The sequence below is a fragment of the Talaromyces marneffei genome, chromosome 2, assembly GCF_009556855.1.
Source record: "Talaromyces marneffei chromosome 2, complete sequence".
In the NCBI taxonomy this organism is placed as follows: domain Eukaryota; kingdom Fungi; phylum Ascomycota; class Eurotiomycetes; order Eurotiales; family Trichocomaceae; genus Talaromyces; species Talaromyces marneffei.
This window is the reverse complement of record NC_072349.1, coordinates 380,660-399,340: the sequence shown is the minus strand read 5'-3', so window position 1 is coordinate 399,340 and position 18,681 is coordinate 380,660. Positions and strand designations below refer to the sequence as shown.

The 18,681-nt window shown below is 46.7% G+C and overlaps 9 protein-coding genes across 9 annotated transcripts; 4 read left to right on the top strand and 5 right to left on the bottom strand.

Annotated features, from left to right (window-relative positions):
- Positions 1-510: 510 nt before the first annotated feature.
- On the bottom strand, positions 511-2,137 carry EYB26_002483 (uncharacterized protein; the record flags this gene model as incomplete). The annotated part of the gene is made up of 3 exons (XM_054261788.1): positions 511-1,413; positions 1,486-2,030; positions 2,116-2,137. 3 exons carry the CDS (start codon positions 2,135-2,137, stop codon positions 511-513), a joined length of 1,470 nt encoding a protein of 489 aa, XP_054117763.1.
- An 864-nt stretch (positions 2,138-3,001) lies between these two features.
- Positions 3,002-4,870, bottom strand: EYB26_002482 (uncharacterized protein; the record flags this gene model as incomplete). Its single annotated transcript, XM_054261787.1, has 5 exons — positions 3,002-3,250; positions 3,332-3,436; positions 3,485-4,594; positions 4,659-4,723; positions 4,801-4,870. The coding sequence occupies 5 exons, from the start codon at positions 4,868-4,870 to the stop codon at positions 3,002-3,004; spliced, it is 1,599 nt and encodes a 532-aa protein (XP_054117762.1).
- A 1,301-nt stretch (positions 4,871-6,171) lies between these two features.
- EYB26_002481 (uncharacterized protein) lies at positions 6,172-7,890 on the top strand (the record flags this gene model as incomplete). Its single annotated transcript, XM_054261786.1, has 2 exons — positions 6,172-6,365; positions 6,417-7,890. 2 exons carry the CDS (start codon positions 6,172-6,174, stop codon positions 7,888-7,890), a joined length of 1,668 nt encoding a protein of 555 aa, XP_054117761.1.
- Positions 7,891-9,195: 1,305 nt separating this feature from the next.
- Positions 9,196-10,629, top strand: EYB26_002480 (uncharacterized protein; the record flags this gene model as incomplete). Its single annotated transcript, XM_054261785.1, has 3 exons — positions 9,196-9,289; positions 9,396-9,781; positions 9,865-10,629. 3 exons carry the CDS (start codon positions 9,196-9,198, stop codon positions 10,627-10,629), a joined length of 1,245 nt encoding a protein of 414 aa, XP_054117760.1.
- A 540-nt stretch (positions 10,630-11,169) lies between these two features.
- Positions 11,170-12,376, bottom strand: EYB26_002479 (uncharacterized protein; the record flags this gene model as incomplete). Its single annotated transcript, XM_054261784.1, has 5 exons — positions 11,170-11,404; positions 11,466-11,550; positions 11,603-11,693; positions 11,740-11,851; positions 11,907-12,376. 5 exons carry the CDS (start codon positions 12,374-12,376, stop codon positions 11,170-11,172), a joined length of 993 nt encoding a protein of 330 aa, XP_054117759.1.
- A 442-nt stretch (positions 12,377-12,818) lies between these two features.
- On the bottom strand, positions 12,819-13,280 carry EYB26_002478 (uncharacterized protein; the record flags this gene model as incomplete). Its single annotated transcript, XM_054261783.1, has 2 exons — positions 12,819-13,148; positions 13,203-13,280. The coding sequence occupies 2 exons, from the start codon at positions 13,278-13,280 to the stop codon at positions 12,819-12,821; spliced, it is 408 nt and encodes a 135-aa protein (XP_054117758.1).
- Positions 13,281-15,477: 2,197 nt separating this feature from the next.
- EYB26_002477 (uncharacterized protein) lies at positions 15,478-15,882 on the top strand (the record flags this gene model as incomplete). Its single annotated transcript, XM_054261782.1, has 1 exon — positions 15,478-15,882. One exon carries the CDS (start codon positions 15,478-15,480, stop codon positions 15,880-15,882), a length of 405 nt encoding a protein of 134 aa, XP_054117757.1.
- Positions 15,883-16,362: 480 nt separating this feature from the next.
- On the top strand, positions 16,363-16,815 carry EYB26_002476 (uncharacterized protein; the record flags this gene model as incomplete). The annotated part of the gene is made up of 1 exon (XM_054261781.1): positions 16,363-16,815. The coding sequence occupies one exon, from the start codon at positions 16,363-16,365 to the stop codon at positions 16,813-16,815; it is 453 nt and encodes a 150-aa protein (XP_054117756.1).
- Positions 16,816-17,274: 459 nt separating this feature from the next.
- EYB26_002475 (uncharacterized protein) lies at positions 17,275-18,268 on the bottom strand (the record flags this gene model as incomplete). Its single annotated transcript, XM_054261780.1, has 3 exons — positions 17,275-17,363; positions 17,421-18,165; positions 18,215-18,268. The coding sequence occupies 3 exons, from the start codon at positions 18,266-18,268 to the stop codon at positions 17,275-17,277; spliced, it is 888 nt and encodes a 295-aa protein (XP_054117755.1).
- Between the last annotated feature and the right edge of the window lie 413 nt (positions 18,269-18,681).

Sequence of the window (18,681 nt, the reverse complement as noted above, 5' to 3'; positions counted from 1 at the left end):
GTTTATCATCTGAGACAGCTTGCAAAGAAATTTGGTGCAAAAGAAGCGGTGCAAATACGACAACTCAGTCAGAGGAATGAGACATGATGCTAGAAGCCATCGAGCGCCTGGACGCAGTCGCTGAAACGGACATGAGATTGAATGGGACTGTTGTTATTTTTGAGATGGTGGATGAGAGACAAGAATTCATCGATGATCTTGCATTATTCTGTATTGCCTTCCCAACACTTATGACTACCTTAGAACAATGATTAAAGACTTGCATTTCAAATTGGCCTGGGACCAAGCCAATACTCTCCTCTAATCATGATGTATGTAGTACTCTGGACTTGATGAACGGATCGCATGGTCATAACCAGCACTAGGCTACTAAGTACAGCAATATGCTATTTACAGACAGTTTCGCGAGGAGAAGCAATGATAAATCGTGCATAGAGGTGAACAAGAAGGCATTAGAGTGGGAAGCTTCTACATTAAATGTATGTAATGATTTATCATTCGCAACGCCGCTCAGATTTTACTCGCTTGGACCTCCGGAAGTTGCACCTCCCCAATCGACCGTTCCAGCGTCAGAGACGTTTGCAACCTCTTGTCAGTGATCAAATAACAATCTGGGAACCACTCCGGTGCGGTGCCTCCTAAAGCAAGCTTAGCTAGAACCTCTCCCACCAGCCAACAGTTAGGCATTCCATATCCATTGAATGCCACAGCTGCAAACTCTCCAGATCCGCGACGCAAAGAAAGAGATGATGGGACCTGCCCAACGACAGGCACGCCATCGGCGGAGAAACCCATCGTCCCGGTCCACGCAGATACAAGCTTGCCCTTTTGAGGCGGCACGTCTTTCTCCTTCCCTTCGAAATAGAGGGGCAAAGTCTTTTGTAGGACGTCAACGGAGGTATCGCACATTCTACTATCATCGGCATGCAGCAATTCCTCCCAAGTTGCGTAATCCCCACCGAAAAAAAATAGATTAGACTTCGGACTTTGAATCAGATATTGAAGACCATCCATGATCTTCCCGGTTTGGTAGTCTTGCCGCATCAAATAATGGAACCCCCAAGAATAGCTCGTGCCTCGATTCGGAATGCTAGATTGAAGATTCTGTACTGTCATGGAGCCAGTCAAAGGAAACATGCATCCCCGAAGACCTGGCAGAAGGTGGCCAGCGTATCCATTTGTACAATGAATCACCTTGGTACAACGCACCGTTCCTCGGGGAGTATGAAGCTGATACGGATGGGAACCGGGGCCGTCGTATGTGATGCTAGTGACAGGCGTGTTTGTTTCAATGGTGAATCGAGCCCGATGTTGCTCAAGTAGCGCCTCAAAAACTTTGGTAATAAAACGATACGGCCACACACTGCCTGCGCGATGCAGCATAGCTCCGTAACCCTTGCTAATGCCATAATCCTGAGTTGTTTTAAGACCCACCATTAGCCCTAGCCCCAACAGTTCAAGGTCATAGGGTGAATTTTTGCTTACCTTGATCTTTTGGGATCCAATTATTTTGAACTCGCCTTTCAAGAGTGGATGGTCTCGCTCCAACTGCTCGACGCTCGATTTGGCTGCCTGGAATGAGGCACTGTCAAGGTATACCCGAATTTTGGTAGTATCTTGAAAATCGCACGAGGTTGGGGCGTATTTGAGAATCATTTCTCGCATCTTAGACGTTGTTTTTATGGTAAGGTTAACAATCTTGCCGGCTGTCTCAGCTCCAAAATTTGCGACAAGAGAACTGTAGTCACCCCCGGCAGCTGTTGCAAGTTGTCCACCATTCCGACCGGTGGCTCCAGAACACAAAGTTCGTGCTTCAAAGAGAGCGACTCGTAGCTTAGGATCATTTTCTAGAATTGCTTTCGATACACTAGCACCGGTGACTCCAGACCCGATGATGGCGATGTCAACAGTTCGGGGGAGGACTGGGGAGCGAGTTGATGCTAACGCGTGGGGATCCCTCTGCCAATAGGACTGAGTGGGACTTGCCACTGGAAGTCCAGGGTCGGCAGTGAGCAATCGGACGATTTCATCTAGTTTTTATATTAGACGCATAATCCAGTCAGTTTAAAGCGTGTGTGTAACAGCTTTTCCTCGCCTCGTAGAAAACGTACTAACCTCGCGTTTGCTGCGGTCTCATTCTGCACCGTTTTGTCTCCTAAGCTCCGTGTTGATTTCGAAAGGCGGCACGAGCTTGACTTGACAAACTCATGAAGGAAAAGAGAAAGATATAAGCTGCTGCGTCCAGCTGGTGAACAATCATACGATCCATGCGCTTTGCTTTTGCGAGCCGGGAAAGGAATTGCATCGTCTGGAAGCTTGGAGCTCCTCTTTCCAAGGTTGTTAACAGATAAGATAAAGAGCGTACCGGTATCTAGGTACAGGGGAAAACTCGCCGGCGGGGAATTTTGGACACCACCCAAAGGACCAGAACGAAGGCCATCGTACGACCGGAGGGCTATTTGATTTTCATATTGTCTTACTATTTCTACGTACAGAATATCTCAGACCCATGAGGGAATAGGTAAGAACAGGCATCGCTACGATAAGAGTCCTTATAGAGACCCAGTGATAGATTTTGGAAAATCAGCACCCACTAGGAGCGAGTACATCACTGTAAAACGACAGGGATTTCTTTCCTCGGAAAGTTCGTTAGGGTGTAATCTCCAACAGTCATTAACAGCTTTTCCGTCTGTTCTTGCGAGAAACTAACGCTGATCGAGCCCTCTTCGTCAATGGTCAATGAATTCCTCAGTAACCAGTAGGCGTGATTTAGAATTTATATATTTTAGTGCTCATGTTGTCGCTGTAGTGAGTACATCTTTTAGGAGGATTAAGAATCGGTTTGAAGGTTCATAATACAATGTCCAGGTATGATACTTTAAGCTAGAAGATATATGGGAGACACGATTCAACGGTCAATGTGTGATGATGGTCGATTCAATAAAACCGACCCAGTCGAAAGAACAAGGTAGCATCAGGTTGAGCAAATAGGTTTGTTTCTTTAAAAGTCCCTCGACAATGGCTGTAATTTCGCGAAGTGTGCGTATCTTCCTGCTGTCCGGATTCGAGCCTTCTTGCCCCAAATGATCATCGGAATGGAGACATTGAGGGTTATAAAGGACAGGGCCCCGCAGAGAATAAAAGTATTCCGGAGGCCCATTCCGTCCAACCAAGGGGTGATAACAAACATAATTATCACTGATACGGCGTTTCGCAAGAATGCAACTCCAACAAATGCATCTCCGAGAATCTGCGAGAGATTGTCAGCTTTTTCTGGGATCCCCTTCGGCATTCAACGTATCAGCCGAAGTTCACAAACACCTATACTTACATCTTGGTAACAATCCATGAGGTAGGTTAATGCCACATCACCCCCAAGTCCTAATCCGACGCAGTAGAGGGCGTTTGCTACAGCAAGGACGATCCAAGGCAATTCCTACAGAGATGAGTTATCATGTTTTCTAATGAGGGGGGTGGAACTTACCCTATCCAGCGTGAAACCAAAAAGCAACAAACCGGCTGCAGAGAAGAACGCTGTTGGAACGCCGAGATATAAACGGAATTCGGGTTCATAGATGCCGGAATTTCTCTTGGACAGTCTCACAACCACAAAGTCATTCAGTGGTCCACCACATATAGCGCCAATTAGGGTGCCAACCAATGAGGATAAGTTAAAGAGACCAATTTGCGCGCTGTCGAAATTATAGGGGGGATAGAGTAGCCATAGCGATTGGACTGTTCCCAAAACAGAAACCCACACGAGTAGACTGGCATAGATGATAGCACTATATGTAACAGCCGGGAATTGAATTAGAATAAAGAACGGATTCCACGCATGTTGGAAAAGCGGAATGTCCGTCTTGGTGATGAGACCCAATCGCTCACGACGCGACTTCTGTCGCCACATGATCTCTTCGCTCTGCGGGACGTCGTCTAAAGAAGGTTCCGGGGATTTGGCGGTCGTGGTAGTTGGCTTTGAGGCTGATGCTGTCGATGATGGGGCAACAACCTGCCCTCCGATCTCAGGTACATATTTCGTTTCTTCGAAGAGCCCAATAGCTAATATCAAGTTGATGCCGATAAGAAGGGCAGTCCACCACCACATATACTGCCAGCTTTGGGCTTGGATGATATATCCCGCAACCAGCGGCCCGAGGAAGGAGCCTATAGTTTCCATGGCCAAGAAAATTCCATTTGCCATGCCGCGTTGATGAACAAAAAAGAGGTCGGCAATGGTGATCTGAACGATGGTTTCGCTGATGGCGCCACCGAGGCCGGCGAATAGGTTGAATACAATAAACTGCGCCGCAGTGTCGGCCCAGCCTGCCCACAGTGTCACAGCCAACTGCAGCGTCAAACTAAACAGGTAGATTGGCCGCCGACCATATTTGTATACAAATGGAATGAAGAATAGGCATCCGAGACCCAGGCCCGCGTAGTTGGCCGCAATGGCATTGTTTAAGTCTCCGTACGAGAGCCCCATTTCTAGATAAGGCCCGTAAGCAACGCCTGCGATGTCAAGCATCACGAATGTCGAAATGACATAGAGTAAAGCAATGGAAAAATTAGTCCATTTCCTCCCGGTGGTCCAGTTCTAGATTCTTGTGTCAGTTCTGCGTAGCTATTGAAAGGACATCCAGGCCAGGGGCTTCCCGTACTAGGGGATCATTGGGATCTTCCGTAGGTTTTGGCTGAAGGACCAAGTAGTCTGATCGTTCAGTTTCTGTTTTTATGTGTTATTTCTCGATTAACACAAGAATTTTCAGGGTGTATTTTCTTTTCAAAGGACAGCAGACTCACTGTTCTCGAGCCGGACGGTGCCTGGGGCCCACACGTAGCCCTGGTCGTCGGTGGTAACATGTTGATCCATGGTGAGATCCTCAGGCGTTCATAGTCCGGGACAATTGGTAATTCTTCTCTGTAGACGGGTAACGGAGCATGAAGTATCCAGACGTCATGGTCCACTCCGTGCTTCACAGGGCATTTTTATACGGGAAACGTGGAGACCAATTTATTGCAAATACCCACGAATACCTTAGAGTTTACCCTTTTTTTCCCCACACATCTCAATGATCTCACCCCAACCAAAGTTGCCCTGGCATTGTATTTCCCGGCGGAGAGTCATGCCAGAAAATCGACCGGTGGCTAATTCATGTCTGTCCAACTGCCTACTGGGCCAATTGGGTGTCGGATGCCTCCTGAGCCTGGTCCATCAATGCTGCTAAGGGAACTCAGGGGACACCTAGGTTTGAGAGATAACACAGCGAGCTAGCATTGGAGACTACTCCTCAAAAAGACCGCCGGACGTTATCAACCTGCGCATCCCAAGGGCAGCTGGTCGTTTTCGCAGACACTTTAGGACGATAAGAGATGCTCTGCCTCATATCAATATCTTGCATAGTTAGTTAACTAGTTAGTTACTACATAGGCTGCCATAAATGATTATGTATAAGACGGTGGGGGATCCTTGGCAAATCCTTGTAACGAGGACCGGTTGATAGCTTGATATCCAATGAGAGCCATCGCCTTTATCTCAACTCAGCCGCCATAGTGAAGGGTGCACCGCCTCAGTTTGATTACTAAGACGAGTTGTTAGTCTAGTTAACTATAAAAGGAATAGGAATAATGATGTTAGTTGGTGTGGCTGTGTTGAGATAACAATCGCCCTATCCGGGATGGCCATAGAGTAATTGGATTCTATCACATTAGTTGCTATCGAGTACGGATCCATCCATGGTCGGGGATGAAATACCAGCGAGGATCGCAGGCTTGTAGATTACGGACCCCCTGACAAGATCGAAATTCCCGACGCTTCTTTCTTTCTTCGTCTTTCTATAGGTACGGTACCGGTTCCGCTCCCCCAAAACACCCGACGGGGAATCAAAATTCTCCCTCCTTCCGCGCACTGTGGCTCTCTCTCGCGCGCGCGGAGCCCCAGCTCGAACGCTGCTTGTTCGTGACGACCGTGAAGATGATTGGACTAGAGAGTGCCACTGGTGCTTTGAAATTTTGTTGCGGGGAATGAAAGGTCAAACAGTTTTCTTTACTCCTCCGTCGCGGTGTTATAATTAAGAGGCGGACTCCCCAGGGCCGTTGACCAGAGCTCCCGTCACTAGAACAACACGAACTGTCCATTTTTGACAGTCCAAAAGAAGAGAAAAAGGAAAAATCATGTCCGGATTCCAGAACCCTACAGGTAAAACCCGTCTCGCAGTCGATGGACTGGGCACGGTTGAAGGTCTAGAGTTCGCGCAAGGTGTCTGTCAGTTTTCGGGTATTCCCTATGGCACGTTGAGCAAACGATGGACTCGCTCAGGCCTCCAGACTACTTGGCCTTCAGGCTTTCATGATGGCACCAAACTTGGGTATGCGGCCTGGTATTGAACGAGATCCACAGCCACTGACATCCGTATCAGACCGAATGCTCCCAATCCCACCGAGTACAACAGCTTCCCCGGGATTTTGCCCGACTTACCTCATCACCCGACCCCCATCGAAGATGAACTCAACTGTCTCGTGCTCAACATCGTCAGCCCTCCCAACACTGCCGGCCAGAAGCTTCCCGTTCTCGCTTTCATTCACGGCGGATCCTTCCTGTCTGGCGGCGCCAATATGTCTGCTTACGATTGCGTCAACCTGTGTTCATTCTCGGTCTCCCGCGGCACACCTGCTGTATTCGTGAATTTGAATTATCGTGTCGGACTTGGCGGCTTCTTAGCCTCCAGGGCCATCAAAGCTGATCTCGAACGCGATGGCTACGAGGGTTGCGGGAATTTTGGACTGTATGATCAACAGATCGCACTTCATTGGATTAATCGTTACATCAGTTCATTTGGAGGTGACCCCGAACAAGTCATGATCTTTGGGGAGTCGGCCGGTGGAATAAGTGTTTGCAATCAAATTGTCGCAAAGGACCCTCCTCCCTTCCAGCGTGCAATCGCGATGTCGGGCCATCTTAACACGATTTTTGCCTGGAGCCTAGAACAGCATGAGAAGCATTATCGAGCGTTACTGACCCATCTAAAGATCGATCCCGATGCATCTGACTCTTTGGAACAGCTGCGAACTCGCTCCCAGGATGAGGTAGCAGGCGCGACCCTGACAGTGGCCGGTACGGTCATTGCTACCGGTAATCCTTGTCTGGACGGGAACTTTTATGCGGATACACCCGGATTTGATAACGTAACAACTCCTCCGAGCTGGCTCAAGGGCTATATGGTCGGGGATGTAATGCATGAGGCAATGATTTTTGATCAGAGTTTTAAAGAAGAGACCTTCGACTCTCTTCGAGCTCGGCTCACTATTCACCTAGGCGAGGAAGACGCCGACTTCGTCCTCAATCTTTATGGAATTCACAAGGACCTGTCGGATGACGAGCGATTTGTCAGATTAGAAGAACTTGTTAGTGACATCTACTTCAAGGCACATAATTGGGTCGCAGCTCGTCGCTCCAATCTCCCCCAAACATTTGCCTACCATTTCGATCAGAGGTCTGCCTTCGAGGATGACCCTTTCAAGGGACTGGCTTACCACGCAATCGATCTCCACTACATATTTTTGAATTCCATGGAAAGGCATACACCAGAAGGAAAGGAGCTTGCCTATGCCATGGCTGGTCATTTTATTGATTTTGCCTACGGCAAGGATCCCTGGACCAAATATGCTGATGGGTATAGCTGGATGCGTTATGGTCCAGACAACAAGTGCACCGTTGTCACCGAGAGCGAGGACGAACCAGTCCGCCACTTTTCTCGGATGCAAAAGATCATTGACAAGGGCATTTTCCAAAGGGCTCTGGAGGCTGTGGATGACATTTCAACTAAGAGATACCGGATGGGAACAGGCTATAAGGTGCCTGATTTGTCACTTTTCATGGAGAATCCCTGCTAGGTTAATAATATTTTGTTCAATATTATAATTAAAATCAGGGGCCGCGGGGAGGGGGGGATGAGCGATGTCTCACGACTATTACTGTGAAGCGTAGTGGGATGTATAACGTTTTGTACGAAGTGAACGATATTATATATCGCAGCGTCATGTCTGATTCAACATGGAGAAGCTCATTAACATCTCCGCAAAGACTTTCGGTGGGGAGCGTTGTGTCCGTGTGGAAAACTTCAGCAATAGAATGTTCAACAAAAGTTTCGTCCTCACTATGTAATATGTAAACGAAGTTGTAGGAAAGTCCGGCCCCATGTATATAGATGATAAGGGTCTGACAAAGGGCAATCCACTGACTGCACCAGTAGAGTACATTACTAGTGATGAAGACCAGTTTTGATGCCGAGGATCGAGGCCCCAATCTGCTCCTAGAAGAAAGGCATGTCTAGCAGATTGCTCATGAGACTTGCATCATATCCTGATATACCATCACCAACAAATACGACGCCATAGATAACATATAACTGTACCATTCATTTACTCAGCTTCGAGGCGGGCTCTTGACTCTCAGTTCAACAGGAAGTTACTTGACATAGTCAGGCATTGGGCCTTTTGTCCTGTTGTTAGACATGATTTGGATAGCTGAAATAGTGGCTGTAGACCAGGAGCAGCAAGTAACCCCGGCTTAGCGGATTCCTCTAGAAGGTGTTGAGGGTTGAAGAACTAAGTGACAGTACCACTGGAGAAAAGAGCATATCCATTTATAAAAGACCCAATTATGAAAGAAGTGCGATGACGACAATTGATCCCTCACCAAATATTGCTCTTAATATCTCGATGTTAGGCGCAGGTTCTTATCCAAAGTGGGCCGCCAGTAAGTTGGAAATTCTACACACGGCTATCCTGCCTCGTTTCAATTGGCCTCTACATGTACCCCCATGGGGTTTTGTGCACAGAGCAGAGGCCGTGTTGCATGTCACATATTGTTTTGATCCAAAGAGCCAGGTACCGAAATCTCCCACAACACCGTCCAATTGGCATCTGTTCTGGAGAGATGCGTACCCCAGTGAACCTGGGGCAAAGAGAAGAACAAAGTCCGGTTAAGCATGGCCCCAATCATTTTACTGGGGCCGTAAGGTTCGGCCAAGCTCTGTATACCGGTATATATCCGCGACTCCTCATTCATTAACACTAGAGCCGAGGGGTGTGAGGGGGTGGAGGGGCGATCCTGTTAGCCTCCAGGAGTCAAAGCTTGCAGACATGTGCATACCTACAAACCGAGAGTCAATAAACTTGCAATAGTTGGTCACCAAAATGGACACTTTTGAAGCACACATGCAGCAGGCCACGGCCCCGGGCCCTGATCGAATACTCCCAGGCGTTGTTCTGACAGTTGTAAATAAGGATGGTGCGTACCTTTCAGCTGTCAAATAGTCTGCAGACAAGCTCGAACAATAGCGATCTCCCTCACCGTAAATAAGACGAGCAAATTGCTAATCACTGACCATGTCCAGGCATCGCGTACTCGAAGAGCTTCGGCTCAATGTCGATGGACCCTGCTTCAGAGCTATCGAGCCCACCTCTTACTCCGGACACAACCATGTGGATAGCGTCATGCACGAAACTTATGACAGCTATCTCTGCTATGCAGTGCGTGGAGAGAGGACTTCTGAAGCTCGATGAAGATGTGTCTAGTATTCTACCCGAGTGGAAAACCCCGCAGATCCTTGTCGGATTTGAGGATGATTCCGGGAAGCCCATTTTCAAAGATACAAAAAATAAAATTACGCTCAGAATGTTGCTCTCGCATCAAAGTGGACTGGGATACGGCTTTGCAGAACCTGAACTGAGACGCTACTGTACATATGCAAATGTGCCGGGTATCGGCCAAGGGCCTGTTGTATGCATCTCACGTATATTCAAATTCTTTGTTTTTTTTGGGAGGGGACTTGTTGAAAACACTTACTGAACAACTTTTCATAGGTCGAATCTTACTTCCTTCCATTATTACATGAGCCAGGAAGTTCTTGGACTTATGGGGTCGGCCTCGATTGGGCGGGTCAGATGATCGAGCGCGTGACCAACAAAACCCTAGGCTCATTCATGGAAGAGAATATCTGGAAACCACTTGGGATGAACTCGACGACGTTTAGGCTCCAGGAACGACCGGACATTTTATCTAGGCGCGCAGACATGGCAGAGAGAACCGCCGACGGCACTTTAGGCCCTAGCCCAACGCGGTTCTTCCCTGATGAAGTTAGCGACGACCAGGGCGGTGGTGGGATTTTTTCTTGTCCAGCAGACTATGCGAAACTCCTGATCTCGATTCTTAAGAATGATGGTACTCTGCTCAAGGCATCCACAATGGACGATCTTTTCACTCCATGCCTGACCGCTGGAGGAATTACAGCAGTACGTGAAAACAGGGCTTCGAGTTATAAGAATTTCCGAGAAAGCAAAGCAGGCTCCGAGGCGACCAAGCAAGTCGTTCTGCCGCACGAAATTAATTACTCAGTTGGCGGTCAAATATCAGAGAAAGGTTGGGTTAATGGCCGAAAGGCTGGAAGTATGTCCTGGAGTGGCCTACCCAATCTTAATTGGGTAATAGATCGTGAGTCTGGTATTGCTTTTCTCTATTTCAGCCAGTTATTGCCAGCTGGAGATGCTGTGTCGAGAGCAACACTTGAGAGATTTGAATATGCGATATATAACGGAGAGCTTGAAGACCTCAGTCCTAAAGCGTCATAATCATGTAAGTAGATATAGGATTTATGACAAGACTGTAGATAAACACTAAATTTGAAATTTGGTATCAGACTGGCATAGAGCGTATTATGGAAGCGAGGTATCCATCATATTTGGCACTGACTTGTACATTCAAGACAAGGCGGCGAGAACCCCAGAAGAGGAGGCAATATCTACTTATGTCCGTAAAGACTGAGCAGCCTTTTCCAAAGACCATGTTAATGGGCTGATAGAGTGAGTCCTTCCTTTGTGCACCATTTCCTCCGACCTACCTAGAAATGAATTCTCCTTGAGCGTCTCGTATGTCCGATATGAATTGCATTCTCGTGCTTTGATGTTTATCCTACTAGCCGCATGTATTACTCAGTTAGTGAACCAGGTTCGGGCTAGGATTATCTATTATGTGTGGATTAAATCTAATAATAATCTCTATTAGCTCCACTACATGTATATAAATCTCTCACTTAGAGCAAACAGGCCTAGTGTCAACTGGAGAAACAAATCTGAACCTCAAGACGAGTTGAAGGCATCACTCAGGCTGGACTACGCAACATCAGGTTCCACCCGCTGCAGAGCCATCTTCGGCATGAATTGATCCTTGTAGATGTCAAAGAACTGTGGCGGCTCAATTGGATGCGAGCCTGTAACATCATGGAAGCAATTGGTAGAGATGTAATTGGTCTTTCCTTCTCGTACCAGAGAGTAATATTCCAGTAGATACTGTCTTTCTGCTTCATCTTGGCTGGTTTGGAAACGGAGGAGACGGCGAGCCTCGTTGCTTTGTTGTACGTTAGTCACTACAAATTTTGTGGATTATGACATGAAGAGCTGCACAGTACCCTGAAACATCATCGAAGGCCAATTTGACACCAAGCGTTTTGCTAGCGATCTCGGCTAGTTCGTCGCCGGTGACTAGCATGGGTCCTATTTATCCAATTAGATCTCGCAAAACCAGCTTCAAAAGATGGCGGCTTACCTGTCATGGTCATAAGTTGACCGCGATGTTGATCGCTGAAGCCGTGTTTCCCTTTGCCGGTAAGCACATGAGCCGCCAATTCGGCGACATCCTAAACCGTGTCAACTTTGACTCTCAACTTTAAATCCAATACCTACTTTTAAAGCAATGGGAGGGAATTGATGATCCTTTCCAATGGGGATTGGAAGTAGCCCTTCCGCTTGAGCCTCAGGAGTATAGAGCAGAAGATTCTCCGCATAGAAACCCGGCCTGTCCTCGTAAGCATACTTTAATGAGATGGGCGGTAATCCCAGAAAGGACAAACCTGATAATGCAATTCGAATAACCTGTCCTAGTACTTGGATTACCCTTCATCTTCATCAAAGCCACCTCCAGCTCAATAAACTCTCTCAATCTCGGCTGCGCATCTCGATCCGCCAGATCACAACCGGCTGCACTGAGCAGACACACATTCCCAATGTTAACTCTCTTTGCAGCTTCGAGGATCTCCAACGTTATATCAATCTTGTTCACGTGTGCTGGCGGAATAAGCATCAACGTATCCGCTTCTGTATATCGGAGGACTTGGGTAGTATCGCGAACACGACCGGGTCTGTGTTGAGCGATTACTGCGCCGAGTTTTTCAAGTTCTTGGACATATGGTGATTGAGTATTTATAGCCAATGCTGTGACCCGATCAACTTTCTTTCTGAATTTGGGGTCGGTGAGAAGGAGTTTTGTGATGAGAAAGCCGGTGTTGCCCTCGGCTGTGGTAACGCATATGTTTCGCGACATGTTACAACAATGAGAACAGAACTGATACCATGTATGGAATGTTTTTAATTTTCAATTTTCAAAATAAGTGAAGAATATCATATATAATTTGAGGAATTGATACTTTTTCAATACTTATAGAGTGTCGTGATGTCATTTTGACTCTCGGAGTAAAACTCCGCTGGCAAAGTGGCATGTCCATTGAGTTGTTGAATATAGAGAATAAAGGCAAGGATTGATCGACCTTTCCGATTCGCTGATATATTATGTGACGATGGGTATTAATGATCTAGATACAGGCATACATATAACAAACATGCTTCGGCGAGACGCTTCAACAAGAATTACCTCCAATATTTTTTGGTACGACCCCTTGATGGCCTCTAATCTCCTTGAATAGCCTCCATAAGTGAAACAACCAATATCCCCAAACATATGATCTTCCATTTTGTCATAAGGACCTCTATGCCACTCCCATCAGCCGTGAAAAATTGGCTACAAATATCCTCAAACTCGTCAAGAAAGAAGGAGTCATCTCCAATGTAGTAACAGTAGCACTAGGCGTCGCTGACGAAGTTGATGTCGGGTCGGCTTTGTCTGCTTTGTCTGCTTTGTTTGCTTTACTGCCCGCCCCGATATCTGCCAAGGGAGGATTGGGGAGAAGGCGCAGTGTCGGATGTGTCTCGGGCGTCGGACCAGCCGTTGAGCTCACGATTTGACTGGTCGATTGCATACTGAAAGATTCTGATGGTAATGGTAAAGTCTGTGTCGGTGTGGTGTTTGAGCGTAGGACCTGTGTTGCTGCCTATTAGACATGTGTTTCCTATGATGATGGATATGGACGTACCCTCGGTAAAGCACTAACAGAGACCAGCAAGAAGGCGAACAGCGCGAAGAAGAAAGTCGAGGGGGTCTTGGTGTGCATGTCGAATGATTATAATGCGTTGGTAACCTAGATCTGTCTTGTCAATTGTTCAATGTATCATGTATAACTCACGACTTGAAGCACTATAGAGCTTCCTTTCCGTTGATAGGTGCGGCGGTATTGGGAGGAGATTGAAAGAACAAGGTTGATGGTAATGAAAAGTTTTAGAGAAGGCCTTCGGTGTCGGACAGGTGGATGTAGTAACATGTTTATATTTTCGATATGGCAGACAAATATTGTTTACTTCCATCCGGCAATTGTCGGTGAAGTATCAAGTATCCATAGAGTTAGGGTGGAATGCGGACTCCCCTAGATACAGATTCCAGCCAGATAGGCGCAACACGTTGCTACCATAGCAACATCTGGCTATGGAATGTGGACTTACTACCTACTCAATGCTTATTTTTGACAAGCACTACAATGCTAGATCTTTCAGATACAAAATTCCTTCACTGAACTCAACAGCCACATTCAAGATGCTACATGCCACACCTTAGTCTTCCAAAGTAACAGATTGAACATCAAATTTCTACCTCTTATAATCAACAAGGAAGCAAACGGCCACCACATATTTGTATGACTCGAGCAAAGGAAGGAATGCGATGTTGTATCCGTACGTCAACTGATGCATTCCTTAACTTGTCGTACGGGAAACATAGGTTCAGGGTGCTGATATCCAACATGCCAGGATGTTTATAACTTTAGTATTCCATATGTCTATACGTCCTTCTACCATCTACTGGTGTCTGGTACCTTCATATCCTCACGATGAAGAGAACAAATAACAAGTTAGCGTTCCAGTTAGATCCTATTACAGGGTTAGCGTTGAGCCATCATCATTACTAATTAAAACTATACCTATAGGTAAAATACTAAAGAAACTGTGCATAAATTGATATCATTAAAAGTAGTTAACCAGGATCGATCGATGCTAGGCTCGGTATTCATATTCAGTGTGGAACAGATTTTCGACTTTTCAATATTTAGGTCAAATAGGTGAGGTCGCATCAACTGCCGTGCTTCTTTCTGAGACACATTGGCATATCGTTCTGGTTCACAATGGATATTATGCTGCCAATTCCTCGACTGTCAATCTATACATCTTTTCCGAAATGATTATCAACATATGCGAATTGAACTAAACCTAATAGCCTTGACGATGAGGTCGTCTTCACAACTTGGGATACTTATAGATGTGGATTCATCGACCTCGCCATTGAACGTTGGGTTCTTTCAAACCCTTAAATTACTGCCAGAAGACACAGTTCTCATTCGAGAGAAGCTGTACGGCGAACATACCGGTTCGGAGCCAATATTAGTGGAACTACTTCGTTCTCCTACATCCCTCCAATTGATAGGTATCTGTCAATACGGCGTAACAGCTTTATTGGGCTTCACTCCTTAAGTAACCCACTTCAAGCACTCTGTAGGCGCATTCCTACTGGTATAGAAAGTCTGCTCCAGTCTCGAGGAGCAGGTTGCTGGAGATTCTTACCAGGGTTTTTGGCAGTTATTGCGGAGTGCATCTCATCCTAACGAACCGGACACAATGAAGCCGTTCGAGTGAGACGGTCTGGGGTTACTGAGAGTATCTTCTCATGACTATCTAGAACGATAACCAGACTGCTGCCAATACCTAGGTATACAGATGGTTCCAAGGTTGTGGATCCATCAACATCCTCACAAGTACATAATCACGTACCTTACCTGTGAATATATAACACACTGTACAAATTAAAAGATCCAATTCCTAGAAACATGCCAAGCAACCTCGAAAACAGGTGACTGACTGATTGCTACCAAGCGCTTGGCCGTAGCCCTAAAATTTCCCTTTCCGGCAATTCAGAGCGCAATCTTAGGACACGGCGCGCCAATGAGTGCTGCGCAAATACGATGTTCGATGGATCAACCATCCGGGATTAGCCTCACAACGTAGTCTAAGTTCACGAGGCGGAATTGAGTGATTTTTTGTTCATTGATGAGGTATATATTTGACCGTATCCCTCATGTTTTGGATCTAAGGATCAATAACATATCATATACCGATTACTGCGATCAAAGAAGGACGGTTTCGGAAGACCATCCTGACAAGACAACGAACAAACGCATCTCTGGATATCAGAACATTGAGCACTTCCAAAGGCTTCAAGCAGTCGTACTCTCACCTACAATAAAACGATTCGAAATAATAAAAAAAATGGCCGGAGGTAACAGTAACAAAAGCGACAATGCTATCCCCGAAAACGAAATATTCTCCTGCTTCACCGACACCCACGGCGTCATCACAAGCACCATGAACGACTTACCCGGCTACAAAATCACCAAGGTCCTAGGGACAGTCTACGGGCTAACCGTGCGCTCACGCAACTGGGGTGCTGGCCTAGGCGGCATTGCGCGCTCAGTGGTTGGCGGCGAAATTCGCGTCTTTACAAAATTGCTGTATACGGCTCGCAATGAAGCTGTGGAGAGGATGGTGGGAGAGTGTATGTCCAGGGGTGGGAATGCGTTGGTGGCGATGAGGTTTGATATTGTTGATATGGGCGGGTTTTCGCAGATTTGTGCTTATGGGACTGCTTGTCTTGTGGAGAAGTTGGATGATTGAATATGCCTTAGGTCTACCTCCTGGGTGCTCATTGTTTCGACGATATATCGTGATCGTTCTCATTGACTGGAACAGTTGTTTCCAATTCCAGTATATACCCGATTTTCGATTAACACCTGGATTTTCCAAGTCTTTCTCTTGTGTATATTAATGTTTTATTGAGAAAAACGTGTATGAATTCAGACAGTTTTGAAACACAAACGAGAAAATGCAGAAAACTTTCGACCAATGGGATGAGCCTACTGGAGTAGTGCTCCATATTCCCATATTCCCGTGGACCACCATCAATCTTGTCCCTGAGCATATCCTCAACCTGAACTCATTCCTTTCATCACCGGACAATGTACAGCCAATCCCCAATAACTATCCCGTACAAATGGAGTGCCGTCTGATATCAGTCTGGCCAGGCATGCCAGACACCAATCCAGCCGCTTACCACTACCTAAGAAACAACGACCGGTAAAGAGCTGCAACGCAACCATGACCTCCGAATCCAACTCCGCAATAACTAGAAAAAACTACAACCTTCTCCTAAACCTCCCCCTCGAACTGCTACTCGTTATAATGGACAGTCTAGACAGCATCTACACCCTCAAAGCCCTCCTCGACGCCTTTCCGAACGAACTTCTTCCCCTTTTCAAAGCCCACTCCAAATCGATTCTGAACACAATCTTCTGGCGCCCGGTGCGGCATTACAGTGATGAGTCAGGGGTTGTATATCGGTGGATGATACGGGAATTGGAATTGGAGTATTTATTCAAGTCGCCCGTTGAGGAAGGAGAGCAAGGGGTTGGTAATGGTGGCGCCGTCGGGTATGGGAATGGAACCACGGCCCAAGCCGCAGAGACGGATTATAGGAAAGATATGTGGGAGGGGTTTAGGCGGAAAATCAGGGATAGATTTATCTTCTCAGATGGAAATGATATCGATTGAGAGGTATATCTGAGGACATAGTATTTATGAAGAGAGGAGGCTTTGAGGTTCTTGATACGATCGTCCACTACACGATCAAGAATGCATGAATCGCATGTCAAGCAGAGACATGTCACGTCCATGCCTAGATTCGATAGCTGCATGCAACGGCATGAGCACACTACGAAGGCCGACAGACACAAGCCTAGCCTACAGGTACTGACCGTTCCTGAACAACACTAGCATAAGCACAAATCTCGAAACGGGGCTCATCAACACAAACATTCAAACGAGGATGCATGATACCCAGCCATGAACAAATTTCATATTGATCAACTATAAATACGCCTGCGCCACTAACACCATAGTTAGCCATGAGATCAAATCAGAAATAACAGAACATAACATCAAAGAAAGAATCGCTCTGGAGTAATGATAACTGTAAGAATGGTCCACCATTCCCGCCTATCTCACAAAGCTTCAGTAGCCTTCTTCCTCGCCTTGCTGGTAAATGTGACGGCTGCGCGTGGGGTCCTTGCGCATTGCTTGACCGGAACCAACGAAGCCCACTATCACGAAATGTAAGTACAGGCACACGTAAGTAATAGCTTGAAGTGAAAACATACCTCTAGCGTTGACACCTTCCGGTGTGCGAAACATACTCTCTTTCTTCGCCGCCTTTCCAAACTTTGACTTGCTCGTAAAATCTTGCCATTTCGATTTCCCAGCCTCCAGTTCTTTGTTCGCCTTCACCTTTCGCGGTACCTTGTTCGGTCGTGTAGGTCCATCGCTAACTTTGCTGGGCTCGTTGCGAGCCTGGTCGGCAAGAGTAGGATTAATATCGGCCGCCGCCGAAATGATACCCGTATGTTGCGGCGTGCTAGACTGCGATGACGGTGTGCCTGGCGTTCCATCAGCTTTGCGTTTTCGTGAATCAGCTCCACTTGAAATAGGCTTGATATCTCTCGCCGACAATGTCTCAGTCGTGCCATATGACTTAAACGAAATAATATACACCGGGTTACTGGATGATCCGGTAATCGAAGTTATTCGTGCGGGATAATATGAACCATCTCCAGATTTCCACCGCGCGAGCACGCTATCATTGACGGAGAATGAGACAGGGGCGGCAGGTTCGTCGGGCGGGGCAGAATCCGTGGCTTTGCGATAACCAGACTGAAAAGCGGGATGACTATCTCTAGACCACTTCTCTTTTGCGGATGGTTGTGAAGGTGCTGGCGTAGGTGTAGCCGGTTTGAGTTCGGCGATCGATGCTTCTGTCAAGCCAATGAATTCTTCTAATTCAGCCTTGAGGCTTTGAAGCTCCGCATTATCGGGATCTACCTGCAAGCTTGATTGAACAGTTTCAAGCTGGAAAAATCAGTCCAAGAATCCGCACGATGTATGCGCGCTACCTCACCTGTAATTTGAATTCTTTGACCTCTGCCTCGAGGGCCGCCACATCGGACGCCATTTGCGGGTGTGAAAGATTTTGCGAGACGCTGCGCGAAGGTGCTTTAAAAATAAGAACGTCGTTGTAGGATTACTCTGAAAGTAATGCGGGCTAGGCCTATGTGTAAATATAGAAGATGTCGAGTCACTGCGGGGATTGCTCTACAATCTACGCTGGTGACGATCCTCTTCAAAGGGGAGAAACTCACAAAATAGGTCACGTGGTTCACGGTCGTCCAAACAGGGACTGTCAAGCAGCACACTAACCAAATATGGAATAGACCAACCAGGAATCGGTTTAATATTTGGATAGAGTCCGCATTGACGACTACGGAATACTCATGTTGGAATGTCTATTAAACTAAACTTAAATATGCAACAACTTGTACTACGTAGTGGCTTATTGCGGGGTTTCAATGCACATGACTTATAAAT